This window comes from Peromyscus maniculatus, chromosome 2 (assembly GCF_049852395.1).
Source record: "Peromyscus maniculatus bairdii isolate BWxNUB_F1_BW_parent chromosome 2, HU_Pman_BW_mat_3.1, whole genome shotgun sequence".
In the NCBI taxonomy this organism is placed as follows: Eukaryota; Metazoa; Chordata; class Mammalia; order Rodentia; family Cricetidae; genus Peromyscus; species Peromyscus maniculatus.
Window position 1 is genome coordinate 122288944 of NC_134853.1, and position 16124 is coordinate 122305067.

General features: G+C 43.9%; 1 protein-coding gene and 1 pseudogene across 11 annotated transcripts in view; both read left to right on the forward strand.

Annotated features, from left to right (window-relative positions):
• Dnajc6 (DnaJ heat shock protein family (Hsp40) member C6) overlaps window positions 1-11815 on the forward strand; it is a 164790-nt gene extending 152975 nt beyond the window's left edge. For all 11 annotated transcript variants that reach the window (XM_015990955.3, XM_015990954.3, XM_076564574.1 and 8 more), the window contains 4 exons: window positions 3629-3892; window positions 5394-5536; window positions 7874-8050; window positions 9488-11815. In XM_015990955.3, the coding sequence (XP_015846441.2) occupies window positions 3629-3892; window positions 5394-5536; window positions 7874-8050; window positions 9488-9589 (686 nt within the window). In that variant the 3' untranslated portion in view covers window positions 9590-11815. The remainder of the gene's footprint in view (window positions 1-3628; window positions 3893-5393; window positions 5537-7873; window positions 8051-9487) is intronic.
• Window positions 1570-2123, forward strand: LOC143271914 (large ribosomal subunit protein eL32 pseudogene; annotated as a pseudogene).
• Window positions 11816-16124: the final 4309 nt, after the last annotated feature.

Consider the following 16124-nt stretch of genomic DNA (forward strand, 5'->3'; position numbering starts at 1 on the left):
ACCTGGGATCTCTGGAGATGGGGAGAGGCGAGAAGTGGGGCTGAGAAGGTAAAGCCGACTCAAGAAAGACTTCCCAGTTGCTTTACTCTGACTTGTGTGCAGATTTGGGAAGCAGTTAGTTTTGTCTTTTAGGAAGATTGTCTGAATTCAGGAATGGCGGAAACCACTTGCTCTTTAATAGAGGAAACGAGTAGAAGTTGTTGGAAGGTCGAAAGGGAAGCTGAAGGACAGGGCAATTTTAATCCCTCTCAGACTTGCTAGGAGGGCTTGGAGAAAGATCACCTTCATTGTGAACCAATAAGCTTCAGTTTCCTCATTTGGTAGGTATTTGTGACCATGTACCCTCTGCTAAGCATTCTGGATGCAATAAGGAATGAAGGCAGATAGCATTCTTGCCCAGAGGACCTCACAGTATGGTAGGAGAGAGAAACGTTAATCGAATATAAAATACCCACCACGTATGTGCCGTGCTAGGTGAGACGTTGGATGAGAAGTTCCCTGGATAATCCCGCTGCACAGTCAAGGTTGAAAACCGGGGCTTCTTCCGCTTTTGTGGGGATGGCCATGACCTGGGCTTAGCAGCTCGGCTGTCTTTCGGCCAGTTCACGGCTTCGATAACATCAGCATGTGGTATCGTTGCATTTGAGTATACCATATTCTGGAAAGGTAGATGTGACAAAGCCGTACATCGTTGGCAGGCAGGCCCTGGAGAGCGATGTCAGCACCCACCGTTTCATTGCTGGGTCCGCAGCCTGGTGTGTAGAAGGTGCTCAAAGTGGTTCCTAAATAAACGAACAAGTGATGGGTTTGGTGGGCATCTGGGAGATGCGTTTGGTTCGTGAGGTTTTCTCCTATGAGTAGGAGATAAATCAAATGTTACAGCGATGAACAGATGTATTTAGAACAAAGTAGGTATCCTTGAAAGAAAATGAATTTTTATTTTTCATACAAAATACCCAGCCTTATGTGTGTGTTGATGTGCTAGGGATAGGAGGGGCCGGGGGCCTAGCAGAGGGCTCCTTGCTGTATGTTTCAAATGACAGCAACAAGCAGAACATGCTGGTATTGCCTGTATTCCCAAGCACTTCAGGTGAGGCAGGAGGATCACCAGTTTGAGGCCAGCCTGGCATACCTAGAGAGAGCTTTAGACTATGTGGGTTATATAGTAAGACCTTGCCTCAAAAAAGAGGGTGGTGATAGGAAATGACAGGGGCAGTGATAGACTTGTGTGACAGCCTGTGAATATTGTTTTCTATGACCAGATGCTGATTGAGTCCCTTACAGCGTGTCAGACTTGTGGTTGGTATTGTTTTGTGATGTGTAATGTACCTGAGTTCACTTAATGCAGGGACTGTGAAGCACTTCTTTTATAAACTGTGTGTTTATACTATACATCTGATAAAGACATAGTCATTTCATAGATGAGAAAATTGAAGCTCACGGAAATGAACATTTCATCTAGTTTTAGAAAAGCCAGAAGCCTTGTTTGTGCATAATCCTAGTGCCTGACATTGTGCCTGCCTGGCACATGGCAGTCATCCAACAACTGCTGGTGGATGACTTAGAACCCGTGCATAAAAGAGAATGAACGGGCTCTCTCGGCGCTGCCTGCGAGGTGGCTGCCATCTGTGGAGTGGCATCATGGCTGCCCTCCGGCCTCTGGTGAAGCCCAAGATCGTCAAAAAGAGGACCAAGAAGTTCATCCGGCACCAGTCAGACCGATATGTCAAAATTAAGCGAAACTGGCGGAAACCCAGAGGTATCGACAACAGGGTGCGGAGAAGATTCAAGGGCCAGATCCTCATGCCTAACATTGGTTACGGGAGCAACAAGAAAACCAAGCACATGCTCCCTAGTGGCTTCCGGAAGTTTCTGGTCCACAATGTCAAGGAGCTGGAAGTGCTGCTGATGTGCAACAAATCTTACTGTGCTGAGATTGCTCACAACGTTTCCTCCAAGAACCGAAAAGCCATCGTGGAAAGAGCAGCACAGCTGGCCATCAGAGTCACCAATCCCAACGCCAGGCTATGCAGCGAAGAAAACGAGTAGATGGCTTGCCTCTGTGTTTCATTTGTGTTTAAATAAAACCACAAAAACTGCAAAAAAAAAAAAAAAAAAAAGAATGAACGGTACATAGGTGCCACCGCTGAACTCCAGCAGGTTGACTTGAAATCCAGTAGCTGTAATGCAGCCTCCTAGTGTGAAAGGGAAGCGGAGTCTCAGGGTCCAAATGAAAGGGCACAGCTGTAGCAGAAAGACACAGTAAGGGGTGGGTTTTAGTAACAGCTCAGAGCTTTGGGAAGAGCTTGAGACTGGGTGCAGGAGTGCAGAGGTAAGATTCCCATGGTCAGGGCATTGCATTAACCAGCTGTGTGATCATGAGCTTGTCAATGAACCTTAGCTTTGAGTCCCTTTGTCTCTTCTTCTTCTTCTTCTTCTTCTTCTTCTTCTTCTTCTTCTTCTTCTTCTTCTTCTTCTTCTTCTTCTTCTTCTTCTTCTTCTTCTTCTCCTTCTTCTCCTCCTCCTCCTCCTCCTCCTCCTCCTCCTCCTCCTCCTCTCCCTCCTCCTCCTCTCCCTCTTCCTCCTCCTCTCCCTCCTCCTCCTCCTCTTCCTCCTCCTCCCCCCCCCACCCCGAGACAGGGTTTCTCTGTGTAGCTTTGCGCCTTTTCCTGGAACTCACTCTGTAGCCCAGACTGGCCTCGAACTCACAGAGAACCACCTGCCTCTGCCTCCCGAGTGCTGGGATTAAAGGCGTGCTATTTACCCACACTTGACAGTTAGTTGTTTTATTCTTGTCGTTATTTTGACTCTTTGAAGGATCAGTGGAGATCAGGATATTTCAGCTTCTCATTTACTTCCACACATACTGGCCCTCCTGCAAAGGAATGCAAGCAGTGTAAAACTGGAACCTGTTTGTGAAATTCAAAAACATCTATAGCTGCTCTTGTGCCCTAACCAGGCTTTTCCTTATAGCAAATGATAATTAATCCTAATAATTGCCATTTAAGCAGAACCTTAAAGAGGCCATTTGTCTTATTGCCTGCTTTTGTCACTGGTTTTTTTTTTTTTTTTTTTTTTGGTTTTTCGAGACAGGGTTTCTCTGTGTAGCTTTGCACCTTTCCTGGAACTCACTCTGTAGACCAGGCTGGCCTCAAACTCACAGAGATCCGCCTGCCTCTGCCTCCTAAGTGCTGGGATTAAAGGCGTGCACCACCACCGCCTGGCAATCACTGGGTGGTTTTGACTCTAAATAAAACTTGCTTAGAATGGAGCAGGCTGGGCAGGGTGACACAGTCTGGCTCTTCTGGCTTGGACTCAGTGGTCTAGTTCAAGTGTTCTGCCTTTTGCTGGCTGAGTGCCATAGAGACAAACCACTGAAGTATCCTGAGTTACTCTCTGTTCATCTGAAGAAATGAATGAGGTAAGGGGTACTCCCTAAAAGTAGCACTGGGCTGATTAAGGAGATAACAGATATGCAGACATGTCTTTTGCTACCTTTTAGGGAGGTTAGTTCTGTTACCATCCAAAGCAGTTTCCAGTAAAATCATTGCAAGCAATGCCTTGCGACGTGAGTTCGGAGCCACTCCAAATCGCCTTACCTCCTCTCTCTCTCTCTTTTCCTCCATAGGTAGCTCTTCATTTGCCAGCAAACCCACCACACCAACGGGATTAGGTGGAGGATTTCCACCCCTCAGCTCACCACAGAAAGCATCCCCCCAGCCAATGGGTGGAGGGTGGCAGCAGCCGGCCGGCTACAACTGGCAGCAGGCGCAGCCTAAGCCACCGTCCAGTATGCCTCACTCCTCCCCCCAGAACCGACCCAATTACAACGTGAGCTTCTCAGCTATGCCTGCTGGACAGAGTGAACGTGGCAAAGGATCTACCAACTTGGGTGAGGATGGCGAGATGGGCCTGGTGTAGATGACCGGCCTGTGTGGTTACATTGCTGGGGCTGTTATGTCTGAAGGAGACAAAATCCAGTCACAGAGTTTATGAGACCGTCTTAGAGCTGAAGAGACGTCAGGTGATCCGCACCCCCAGGACTGTGTGTGGAGGAATACCTGGGTCTACCATAACCCCACACAGGTGCCACATGACTGTGGCTCTCTCCGTCTTTCCCTGTCCATGCTGGAGTATGAAGGAAGGCTTTTGTCAAAGGTTTTCAAACCTCGCATGGCACTTGCTGTATTCTAAGTCTTAGTACATGTTGATTGGAGGGGTAGATGGGACAGAAAACTATTGCCTTTGGAATAAGGAAGGTATTCTTAGGAGAAAAGGGCAGAACCTGTCAAAATGGCTTCTTAAGGACAGAGATGGCAAAAGATTCCCAACCAGGAAAAAAAAAAATACTGCAGGTTGATTACTACCGACTACATGGGCTGTTGTGGTTTTGTTCAGTTTTGCTTTCCAATGAACGCTGAGATAACCAGGCATGCTTTTAGCTCATTCTCATGACAACACTATATTGTTAACGTCATCCTCATTTCTCTAGATTAAGAAACTGAAGGTTAGACACCTGCGATCATAGCTGGATTTCAGACACATAACATTTGTTTCCAGGATCTGTCTCTTCAAAAAGACCGAGGGAGGTTTAGTTCCCAACCAGACTTGCAGGGGAAGGGCACTCTGATCCATTGAACCCATCAGCTGGGTATAAACAGGGAAGTTGTTGCTGGAGGGTTTCTCTCTAGGTTCCACCAAGCCCCGCAGTCCCACAATCCACGTATAAAATAATCACTCAGACGCTTATATTACTTATAAACTGGATGGCCATGGCAGGCTTCTTGCTAACTGTTCTTATATCTTAAATTAACCCATTTCTATAAATTTATACCTTGCCACATGGCTCATGGCTTACCGGTGTCTTTACATGCTGCTTGTCCTGGCGGTGGCTGGCCGTGACTCCCCTCCTTCTTCCTGTTTCCCCAATTCTCCTCTCTCCTTGTCCCGCCTATACTTCCTGCCTGGTCACTGGCCATCAGTGTTTTATTTGTATAGAGCGATATCCACAGCAGAAGTGATAGCAGGGAGGATTTCACGGATTTGAATCTAGGCTCTTGTCTAATCTCTGACACTAGTTCATTGTAATTGTGGTAGAATTGTGAGTATCTTTGTCTGCAAAGTTACACTGGAGATGAAATAGGTGTTAGTTAGTGATCCAGACTCCAGTCCTGCTCTTGCCATAGATGCATTGTATGATTCTGGACAGGCCCCTTAGGCTCTCCAGCCTTCCATTTTCCTCATTTGTTACACAGAGCTGTTACTGTTTTGCATGGTGTGAAGAGGGTGGAGTATGGAAAGCCTACTTGGAAACCCCGTACTCCCGGGAAACGAGGGTTTGCCATTCTGTTTAGGAACGAACGTTGTGATGGTTTCCAAATATCATGTTACAGAAGGGAAGCAAAAGGCTGCTGACTTTGAAGACCTGCTTTCTAGTCAAGGTTTCAACGCCCACAAAGACAAGAAGGGGCCTCGAACAATAGCTGAGATGAGAAAGGAGGAAATGGCTAAGGAAATGGACCCCGAGAAATTAAAGGTGAGTGAGCCCCTTGATTATCCTATAGGACAAAAATGTGTGACCAAGTTATGTATGTCCAATCACCCCTGTATTGGTTGCCTTTATGTGGGTCACTAGGGACTAAATACTTGATAGATACAACTTGAGGAAGAAAAGATTTGCTTTGGCTCATGGTCTCGGGAGATTTCAGTTTACTGTGACAGGAAAGGCATGGCAATGGGCGTGTGCCGGGTGGCTGTTCACGTGGAAGCAGACAGGAAGCAGAGAGAAGGGTACTGCAGCAAGAGGTGGCTAGGGAGAACCTTCGAAGGCCCACTCCTAGGGAGCTACTTCTACTAGCTTCCACAGTCTCCCAAAAGACCATCCATTGGTGAAGAGATGCTGAGCTTGTGGAGAAGAGTTTGAATCTCAACACCCCCCAAGGGCCCTACCTCCTAATGCCATGCACCACCTTGGGTGTTACAACTCAACATTGACTCTAGGGTAGGACACAGACCGTATCAACTATGGAAGGCATTCATTCTGGCAGTCACTCTATTCCGGTGGGTCTCTGAAGCTGTGGTTTGACGACAATCATGCTCTTCCATAGCAAAGTGGCTTTAGAAAGGTCTGTGCTTGGTGCTTAATTTTAGCCTGTGGTTTGGTAATACAGACTCCTTACATTTGCCCACCCGATGAACAATGACATTCGACTTTAAAGTTCAGAAGCCTTTAGATTACAAATATCGGTCATTACAGTTTGGTGAGAACAATTAACTATTGGTATTTTCTGTCCACCTTGAGAACTTTCTGCTGCTCTTGGTTGATTCAAACAACATTTCAGTTCTCTGTTGATTAAGAGAGATTAGGCTTGAGATTTGTATAGATTGAGGAAAGGGGAGCTAATAATGGTGAGGACCTTGGCCTCTTCTACACACTCCTTCCACTTTTAAGCTAAAGAAGTTCTACTTTTTCTTAAAGCAAAAAACAAAACATCTGTTTTTTATTCTAAAGTTCTAAAGAATCAGTTTGGGGGAAAGGAATTTTTTTTTTTTTTTAAAGAAAAAAGACGTTTGTCACTCAGTGAATTTAAGTTCCTTAACTCTAGATAAGGAAGTGAGTTTTTCACAGGTGAGGCTGTAGTGTGGATAGCCAGACACAAAAAAAGAAGTGAGTTCTTCACAGGTGAGGCTGTAGTGTGGACAGCCGGATGCAGATAAGAAAGTAAGTTCTTCACAGGTGAGGCTGTCGTGTGGACAGCCAGATGCAGCTAAGGAAGTGGGTTCTTCATAGGTGAGGCTGTAGTGTGGACAGCCAGATGCAGCTAAGGAAGTGAGTTCTTCATAGGCGAGGCTGTAGTGTGGACAGCCAGATGCAGAGCAGCCTGGAGGCAGAAGGTGGTTCTGAAGATGAGTGGTGTGAGGTTGTTGATGAGGACATAAAGATCAGAGAGTTATGTTGCAGGATATTTGATCACACTGTGAAGCCTGAGATTGTGTTATTTCCTGGAAAAACCTGTTTCTAGTTGTGGTGTGGCTCAGCCCTTAATCCAAGAGGTTTCTGCTTGAATATTGTAAACAGGATTAAATAAAGTCAACCACAGGTCAAGAGGTGGAGCAAGCAACCAGCTGACAGGAAGTGAGCATAGGATTATTAAGAAAACAAACAAACCAGAGAGTAAGGTAGAGTCAGGAGGACAGATAGAGAGATGCACAGGAAGTAGAAGGGAGGGACATTCAGTTTGAAGAGTCTTGTTTGAGATGATGTGGAGAAGGTGGGAGGCTTCTGGGATGTCAACTGAGGAGGAAGGTCAGCTGGTTGCTTTCTCTGACTCTGAGATAGCAGGCTTTCACCCCAGCATCTGCTCCCAAGTCTTTATTGATAAAATCGAATGATTGAGATTTTGTTAAAAACTATGGAGTTATAAGGCTTATCCCAGTTGGAGAGGTTGAATTGTTCCTGCAGTAGGTTAGGGGGCATTTTTTCCCCTTGTGGCGGGAGTCAAACCCAGGGCAGGTATTCTACCTCTGAGCTACATCCTCTCACAACTTTGGCCTACATGAAAGGAATATTTATTTAGTTAAGGGAACAAAGTAGATCCAGGTGTGACCTCATGAAGTTCATATGTTAGGAGTATGTAATTAGCTGTAGGAAGACAGGAGTTCCTACTGCAGAGGTGTAGTCTGAAGTTCAAGAACAGCTTTTGAACAATCATGTAGACTGGAAGGATGAGGAGGGAGATGGGGGAGTATTTTGGCTAGTGTGTGTGGGGGCGGGCTGCGTGCTCAGATTCACTGAAACAGGATAGACCTCCAGAGTTCTGATAGATAGAAAGTATTTGACTGTCTTTACCCCTTTTGTATTTCCTGTTTGCAGATCCTGGAATGGATAGAAGGCAAAGAGAGAAACATCAGAGCCCTGCTGTCCACGATGCACACTGTGCTGTGGGCCGGGGAGACCAAGTGGAAGCCCGTGGGCATGGCAGACCTGGTGACGCCAGAGCAAGTGAAGAAAGTGTACAGGAGGGCTGTGTTGGTGGTGCACCCGGACAAGGTGGGTAGGACCTGCCCTGTCAGAGACTGGCCTGGTTGGTCCTTGTTTCAGACTTGAGAAGCATAGGATAAAACAGCATCCTTTCGGTTTGCTGATTGATGAAGGTAGCTAGTCAACAAAACTTACCCTGTGGGTCATTTAAACCAGGTATCTAAACAAATAGTCATACTTCATGAGGCTGGCAGAAAGCAATCCAAGCATCCTTTACAAACGTGGAGCAAGCATTTTATTGACAGTGAAGTGCAACGCTCTTCAGTGACTTAGTTTTAGGGCTTACAGGTGATCTTGAACTACAATAATAAAACAAAGCTGAGTACTTCAAAGGAAAATTCAGTTCCTGTGGAGGGCAGGATAATGTCTAGCCAGAATTCCAGGAGACACTCTAGGGTGCATTTGGAACACAAAATATTGGTAAGGATCAACAAGATTTTTAAAATGTCAGTGTGTGTTGCAATTGATGCTCATGGTGTGAATAATTTACGAGAGATATAAGGGCTCCACAGGATCAGAACTTGTGGGGTGTTTACCCACCACCCCCACAGTTCCCCAGAGTTTTCTTGAGTGCGATCAGCAGGAAATATTAGATAGAAGGATTTATTGTGGAGAATATCGCGAAGATAAACAGATAGAAAATAAAGGATAGCCTCGAGAGGGCCTGGAACCTATTCCAACGGGCCCCGACTCTTTCTGCCCCAGGGTTTTTATAGAGACGCCAAGGGGTGGAGCAAAAGACCTTCTCCCCCAGCACAGCCAAGTGCAGACCATCTCAGACACCTGCACTCAGGCCCGTGGTCCTGATCATCCTCTATGCGGACCTGCTGTGTAAAGCCACGAGGAACCCGAGAATGGGCTCCCACAAGAACTTCAGGTCTTTCCTGGCTAAGTTCATTGTAATCTGCAACAGTACCTCAGACTGAAGCATGCCATCCTTGCTGTCATGTGACCTGTAAGAGACATGTGACATGAAGTCGTGATTGCAGTGCCTCTGGGATACATGTTTGAAGTCATGTTTGATTTCAATCTCTCGGCACTCCTTATAACTAAATAGAATAATTAATGAGAAATAATATTAATGCTTGGACTTTGATCAGTCAAAAGAGAAATCGGAGCCCAGAGAAGCTGACAAAGTGCCCTCTTATGAGTCTTAACTTTATAGAAATTGGAAAAGGGGAATTTGGAAATACAGTCAGCTGGAGATAGGGCTTTCATTAACAAAGAGATGCGTCTTTTATTGTCCAGCAAGCTCCCAATTTTCTCCTTATTGATAGCTTTCTGTTATTCTCTGTGAGTTTCCAAGGCAGTGCTCAGTAATTTATTTCATATAGGTAGGCTGTAAAAAGAAATGTCTTAATGGAAGTGCATTTTAATCACCCACAGTCTCAGTGAATTTAATATGTTTAATTTTAAACATCTAATTGTATTTTGTGTTTTCTTTAGGCTACTGGGCAACCCTATGAACAATATGCAAAGATGATTTTCATGGAGCTAAATGATGCCTGGTCTGAATTTGAAAACCAAGGCCAGAAGCCCTTGTATTAATTTGTGAGCTTTTCTATGCTGGCTGCAGCCCTGTGTTAATGCTTAGTGTGTATTACAGTTCTGAGATTTTCACAGATGAACCAAAAATTCCAGTAATGTATTTCTAGTACTAAACTGTTAAGTTCCTCATGAATTCATTTCTCATGATAAAGAATGTGAATGTTTGGTTTCTTGAAGTCTATAGCACCAAGTAGAACTCTAGCAAGCTGACCTTGCAGAGTTATACATTCCAGCCTGCCCTCTGGGAAGCCTCCTCAGCATTTTGCCTGGGGAAATGGGACCAAGGCCACCCAAGGCGAAGGCATGACATCCATCTCATTGTCTGAGATTAAGATTTATGAGTGGACGTTATGTTAATTGGATTACATAATGGTTTTAAGGAATTGATTTAGGGATATTTTTTGTTCGTGTTTTGTTTTTAAAAGATGTAATTTGAGCAATGCCTTTACACAAACTCCAATAATATCACCAACCAAGTGTGTTTTTTAATGGAAATTTACTGGGGCCTTTCGGTCCCGTAGTGCGTTTTTTGATCAAGAGCGGTAACCGTTATAGAAGTGGCTAGGTGGTGGGCTAAGATTATGCAGAAATCTAGGCACTACCCCTAACTTTTCCTGGATGAACTGCAAGCCCAAACACATGATAGCTGAAGAGACCAGGAGGCTTGAGATGTCGAATCTCAACTTCCGTTCAGGACATTGGGCTACTGGCTCCCTTTCCCTTAAAAAAAAAAAAAAAAATCTGTGGTTGATTAAAGAGAAACTTTGGAACACTACCACCACCACAACTCCAAACCTACTTAAAAGCGCCTTCTAATTGCTGCCACGAGGCTTAGTGCGCTTTCTTTTGCTTAGTTAAGAAACCATTCTTCATGGGCGACAGTTTGTAAAGCAGTTTGGCCCATTCACAATTGGTATGGACCTAGTGTTCTGGTGGTCTGTATCGAGCTATGGGGAAAACGGAGAAGACGTCACTGAGTGACGAGAAGGGTTCAGTTGGGGAGAGAGCTGTGTGTATCTTTGGATGGCTTTGTCAGTTTGAGGAACCAGAGTCCCACCCACCCAGTGCATCTGGAACCCCCTTGGATTATTTCCGCTGGGTTTGCTGTTGGATGCCTGTGAAAAATAGGCAAGAATGAAACTTTCCCAGCCCTCCAGCTGTTGGATGTTAGCCCATTGTTCAGTGCTTCCCACTCTGTAGGGAAAGCAGCTTGTATTGTCGGGACTTCACGAGGTCTCCTGGTGAGCACAGGTGCAGCCTCTCTCTACGCAGGTATGCAGATGGACATGTCGGATGTGCACATCCATAGTCACAAAGCAGGCGGTCAAGAAGATTTTCATTCTAATCTTAAAAGGTTCACACTCACTGTTGTGAAAGGCTTTCAGAAATTGTTTTCAAAGACAATCATTTTGTTTGTTTCTGTTTTAATATTCTTGTGACAAACTGAACGGGAAAAGCAGCATGTCAGAAATACTTTTGTTCTATATAGATCTCTCTTTTCTCTCTCTCTCTTTTTTTAATTATAAAAGTTCTTTTTTTATTTTACCTTTTATGGATAATGTGAAATTCTCAAAAAACAATTGCTCTCTCTTAAATATACAGCTATAAACTGTTCAAAGTAACCATAAGAACCTAGGTGTTATTTATTAACGTATTATACGATGATGTCTTACCCAGTATGTGCTTGTCCTATTTAAGATTGGGATGTAAGACATGTTGCTGTGACCTGTTTTGTTTTTTGGGTTTTTTGTTGTTTTTTTTTTTGTTTTATTCCTCATTCACATTTGTAGATATTGTGTGAACTACAGTATATAATGACAATAATTAAGAGGATATTATGTGGCTGTTACGTACATTTTGAAATGATAGGACTATATTAGCTTTGTACCATGTTTGCATAGCTCATTAATGTTCATGGTTTAAATACCACTAAATGTTATGCGACTAGCAATGAAAAAGAACCCCTCCTTAAATCTGGGGGTTTCCCACCTCTTTCCCAGATGCATTATGATTCTGGATGCCTGTCTATCTTAAAACTTGTAACACATGCGGACCAATAGGTTCCGCGTTCCTCTTAAATACCTGGTTGTGACAGCTTGTGTTCGGTCAGATCCACTGTCCCATTCATATTTATTGTAATATATTTTTGTTTTGTAAATACGTTAAACACAACAAAATGTCATTGTTCTAAAATATTTGTAATGTATATTAAAAAGGATAAAAATACTTGTAGAAATAGTCGTTATTTTTGTGCTTGTGGGGATGTAAGGGGCTAGGGCAGTGGTTCTCAACCTTCCGAATGCACTTCCTCAGGTTGTGGTGACCCCAACCATAAAATAATTTCTGTTGCTACTTCATATCTGTAATTTTGCTACAGTTAGGAATTACAGTGTACCTATTTTTGGAGATAGAGATTTGCCAAAGGGGCTGTGACCCCCTAGGTTGAGAACCGCTGGGCTAGAGAGATGACTCAGTGGTTAAAAGTGCGTATTACTCTTGCAGAGGACCTGGTTTTGGGCTTCTGCACCCACACTGGGGGCCTCACTGCCTGTAACCTCAGCTGTAGAGCGATCTGACGCCCTCTTTTGATCTCCACAGGCACTTGCACTGATGTACACATGCCGCCTCCCCCATATACATGATTAAAAATAAACTAAATCATAAAAAAACAAAAGAAAACAAATGAGATAAGGCATACAATGACAAAGTTGAAAGATACCTTCTGACCTGATTTGCTTTTAAGGCACAGTAAGGGGAAAGAATGTGAAAAGTACAGAATACATTTGCATCGAAATGTGACCCGACAAGATTCTACAGTGATACTTTTGTCTCCCAGTATCATTCATGCCCTGAGACAAAATGACAGACAGACATTCAGACAGATGAACATTCAGACAGATGGATAAACAGACAGATGAATAGACAGACAGACAGACAGATGCAATACTGTGGTTGCAAAAGGAAATCCTATTCTCCTCACCAGAATATTAATGCATTTTCGTGTGTGTGTGTGTGTGTGTGTGTGTGTGTGTGTGTGTGTGTGTGTGTTTGTGCTCAGTCAGGGAGGTTGATCTGTAATTTGGGACTTTACCACAGGGCAGGGACATCTGTAGACACACTGTACCAGAACATTTGAGCCACTGCTGTGCTGGTGCGTTTAGACTCAGAGGCTCAAGTCAGTACCAGTGCCATGGTGAGACCCCACCTAGTAGGAGTCAGCATGAAAGTGTAATTTCAGAGGAAGTTAGCACAGCACTGGTCGGTTCCCATGCTGGAAACAGCACACCAGAAAATGTAGGTCAAATCAAGAGGTTTTCATTATCCTAAAAATACGCCATGCAGTTTGCAGCATGGTGCTATGTGTTGGTCTGAAACTAAAAAAGTAGCTTTGAATCTTGATTTTTTTTCCTACTTAATATCTGTTATATTGACAAATACCTTAAATTCTCTGAGTCCTGATTTTATCATTTGTAGAATAGATTCCTCACGACTGTGTGTAAACTGTTATCACAAGGATACTAACCAATAAACTATTCTACTGTTGACGATGATAAATGAGACACAGGGTAGCACTGATGGTATTGGCAGCTACATTGGAGCCTTAGGTTTGAGAAATGGGGACAGGAGAGGGAAAGTCTGCTGGAAACACCTGCTCTCTGGCACTTCTTCCTGTCTCCATGGGGTGGGGATGGGGTGAGATCTGGGTGTGGAAAATGGAAGCTGTTGGTAGCTTCTGTAGATGGGATAACTGTGGGCAAAGATTTCTGTTAGTGTCCTAGCATGCTTCTGTTTAACTGATGTGCTGACCTTAGAGCCTGCCTGAGGCTCAGAGGATACCTTGTGCTGATCTTACATGTATGGTCATGTAAGAGCTGGGGTTTGAGAAGGGTGTTTTCTATGGGACAGGGAGAGGCAATACTGTTTATAGTAAACTTACTAGTATTTGCTACGTCAGGGCTCAGAAAAAAATGACCACAAACTGAAGACCTCAGAAGCCAAATTTCTCCGCTCTCCCATCTTCCTTCCCTAGGCAGATCATAGAGATTAGCATTCATTTTTGCCTTGGCAGGTCATAGAACCCACGCCCTTTGCTTAAAGCCAGACATAAAACCTAAAGTCACCTTCATTTTCCTCCCTTTCTGCTGTGAGCACTGACCTTGGTAAGCTCGTTCACTTTCTTTGATTAGACCATAAGCTTACTAGTCCAGGGAGGGTCCTGGGCCGCATCTGGAAGGAAGAATGCTGCACAGAGCAGAGTGTGACTAGCCAGACCTTTCAGGTTTCCATCTGAGTCCATCCCTGTTAGAGCAGACTCCTTTTGACCCATCATTTTTCTAGGTGACTCTGGGTGCTTCATCAGACCCTAAACACAAGAAGGCATAGCACACACACTCCTTGAGTCCTCAACCTGCAGGCTCCTGTGTCATTTAAAACTAAGGTCAGATAAATTGGTTGTGATTTTTCTCTTGTAACCTGTCTTTTGGTATAGTGGCATGGGCCGTGAAACTTTATGAATGGGAAAGGGATCACACTTTTTTTTTTTTGCTGCCACGGTTAATAGAGACAACTTTGGTATATACCATAGGCAAGACATTAGTAAATATGTAGATTGATATGAAATCAATGACTTGCTTTGAACACCCTCCTACACATATGGTATTCCTGATATTTCTCAACACCATCAACCCCTGCCTCCTCTCTGATCCACCGTGAGAAGAGAGCAGTTGTGAGTGGCTAAATTGAGTGTTCCAGGGCTTGATCTCAGCTTTCCTGTTCCCTGGTCACTATTTGAACCTTGCTTTTACCGGCTATAATAAAGTGGAGATAATAAAATCTAGTTTATAGCGTTTGAAACTTGAACTCAAGGAGGAAACATTAAGATTCATCCTAAGTACTCTATTCTAGTGGTAGGCAGTAAGACGGAGGCCCGGGTCATGTACAGCCGAATAGAATAGGAGTGGCTGGTTGGGCTGAGATGCAGGTCTTAGAGGCTCTTCTTGTGGAAATGTGGAATGGGTGAGTACAGTGGTTATTCAGTGTAATATCTGGCAAAAGAATAGCCTGATTTCTCAGGTGATGGTCAAACCCTCTGGCAAGGTGACCTTTTTAATGTACTCAGTGAACTGAAAGGGCAGTGGTGTGACAGAAAGCAGCTGGAGATGCACTCACTGTCTCAGAATTGTCCTGGTCCCAAACATGACCCTGGGGCCAACAACTAACTTTCTCTTTTTCTTTCTTTCTTTCTTTCTTTCTTTCTTTCTTTCTTTCTTTCTTTCTTTCTTTCTTTCTTTCTTTCTTTCTTTCTTTCTTTCTTCCTTCCTTCCTTCCTTCCTTCCTTCCTTTCTTTCTTTCCCTCTCTCTTTCTTTTTCTTTCTCTCTCTCTTTCTCTCTCTTCCTCCCTCCCTCCCTCCCTCCTTCCCTGCTCATCCTCTTCTTTCTCCTTCTTCTTACCATTTTTCAGTATTTTTTTGCCAAGCCTTGGGCATACACACTACACTGCCTCTGATATCAGTTTCTCTCAAATCATGGGATTAGATGAAGGCTGACATGGAAGACTTTGGCAAACGCCCTCTGCATGGCCTTTCAGGGACAAACTGAATGGTTGAGAATGTAAGGAGAATGTATCCTAATCATTTAAAGTGGGAAAATATCCTGGCTCCTCACTAAAGTAGCTCAGTGGTTAGTTATAATGGAGGAATTAAAAATAGGCTCCATGGAGCAATTTCCTGAGTGCTTTTACAGGTACTACAATGCCCTCTTTTCATCAGGTGTATCGTCCACGATGCTGGCAGACGCCTGACACTGCAGACAGTACCAGACCCTCTGTACACTGTTTATCCTACACACACTTACGATGAATGGCTTACCTTGTAATGGTTACAACATGATTAACAGTATAAATGTTTAAAAAAAATCGTTATATTGTAATCAGTTACGCAAATGTTGTCTTTCCCCAAAATGTGTTTCTTCGAGATTTTTATCTTCTTAACTTTATCTAAGGAACTGTTTGGCACAGTTCCTATCCTTTCTGAATCCCTTTCTGAAGAGGGCTCTGACTGGATGGTTTCTAAGATGAAGATTCAGGATGGAGGTAAAAAAAAAAATGGCTCTGGGGGAGCGAAAATTGGCCTTAGTTACCAGCAGATCCACGTGGCAAAATAAATAAATAAATAAATAAATAAATAAATAAATAAATAAATAAATAAATAAATAAATAAATAAAATAGCTCTTTATTTAAGGACTCAGCAGAACTTCGGACCCAAAGAGTCTGTATAGTACTTATCGCTACGAATAAACAAGAATGAAGGAGACAGACTAGTTGACACAAAATGTTAATGTAGCTAGCTACAAAGCATCTAGAATATCCTGAGGCAGCATCTGAGACCGAAGCCACGACCGTGAGGGAGGTTTGGTCCCCAGACTGAGGGGCGTGGCTGGGACGTCTCAGGATTTCTAGGATCCCTGAAGTTAAAATTAAGGGGTTATTCTGTACAGGTAGTGAAAGTAGGGGGGGCGCCGAGACTAGGAGCAGAG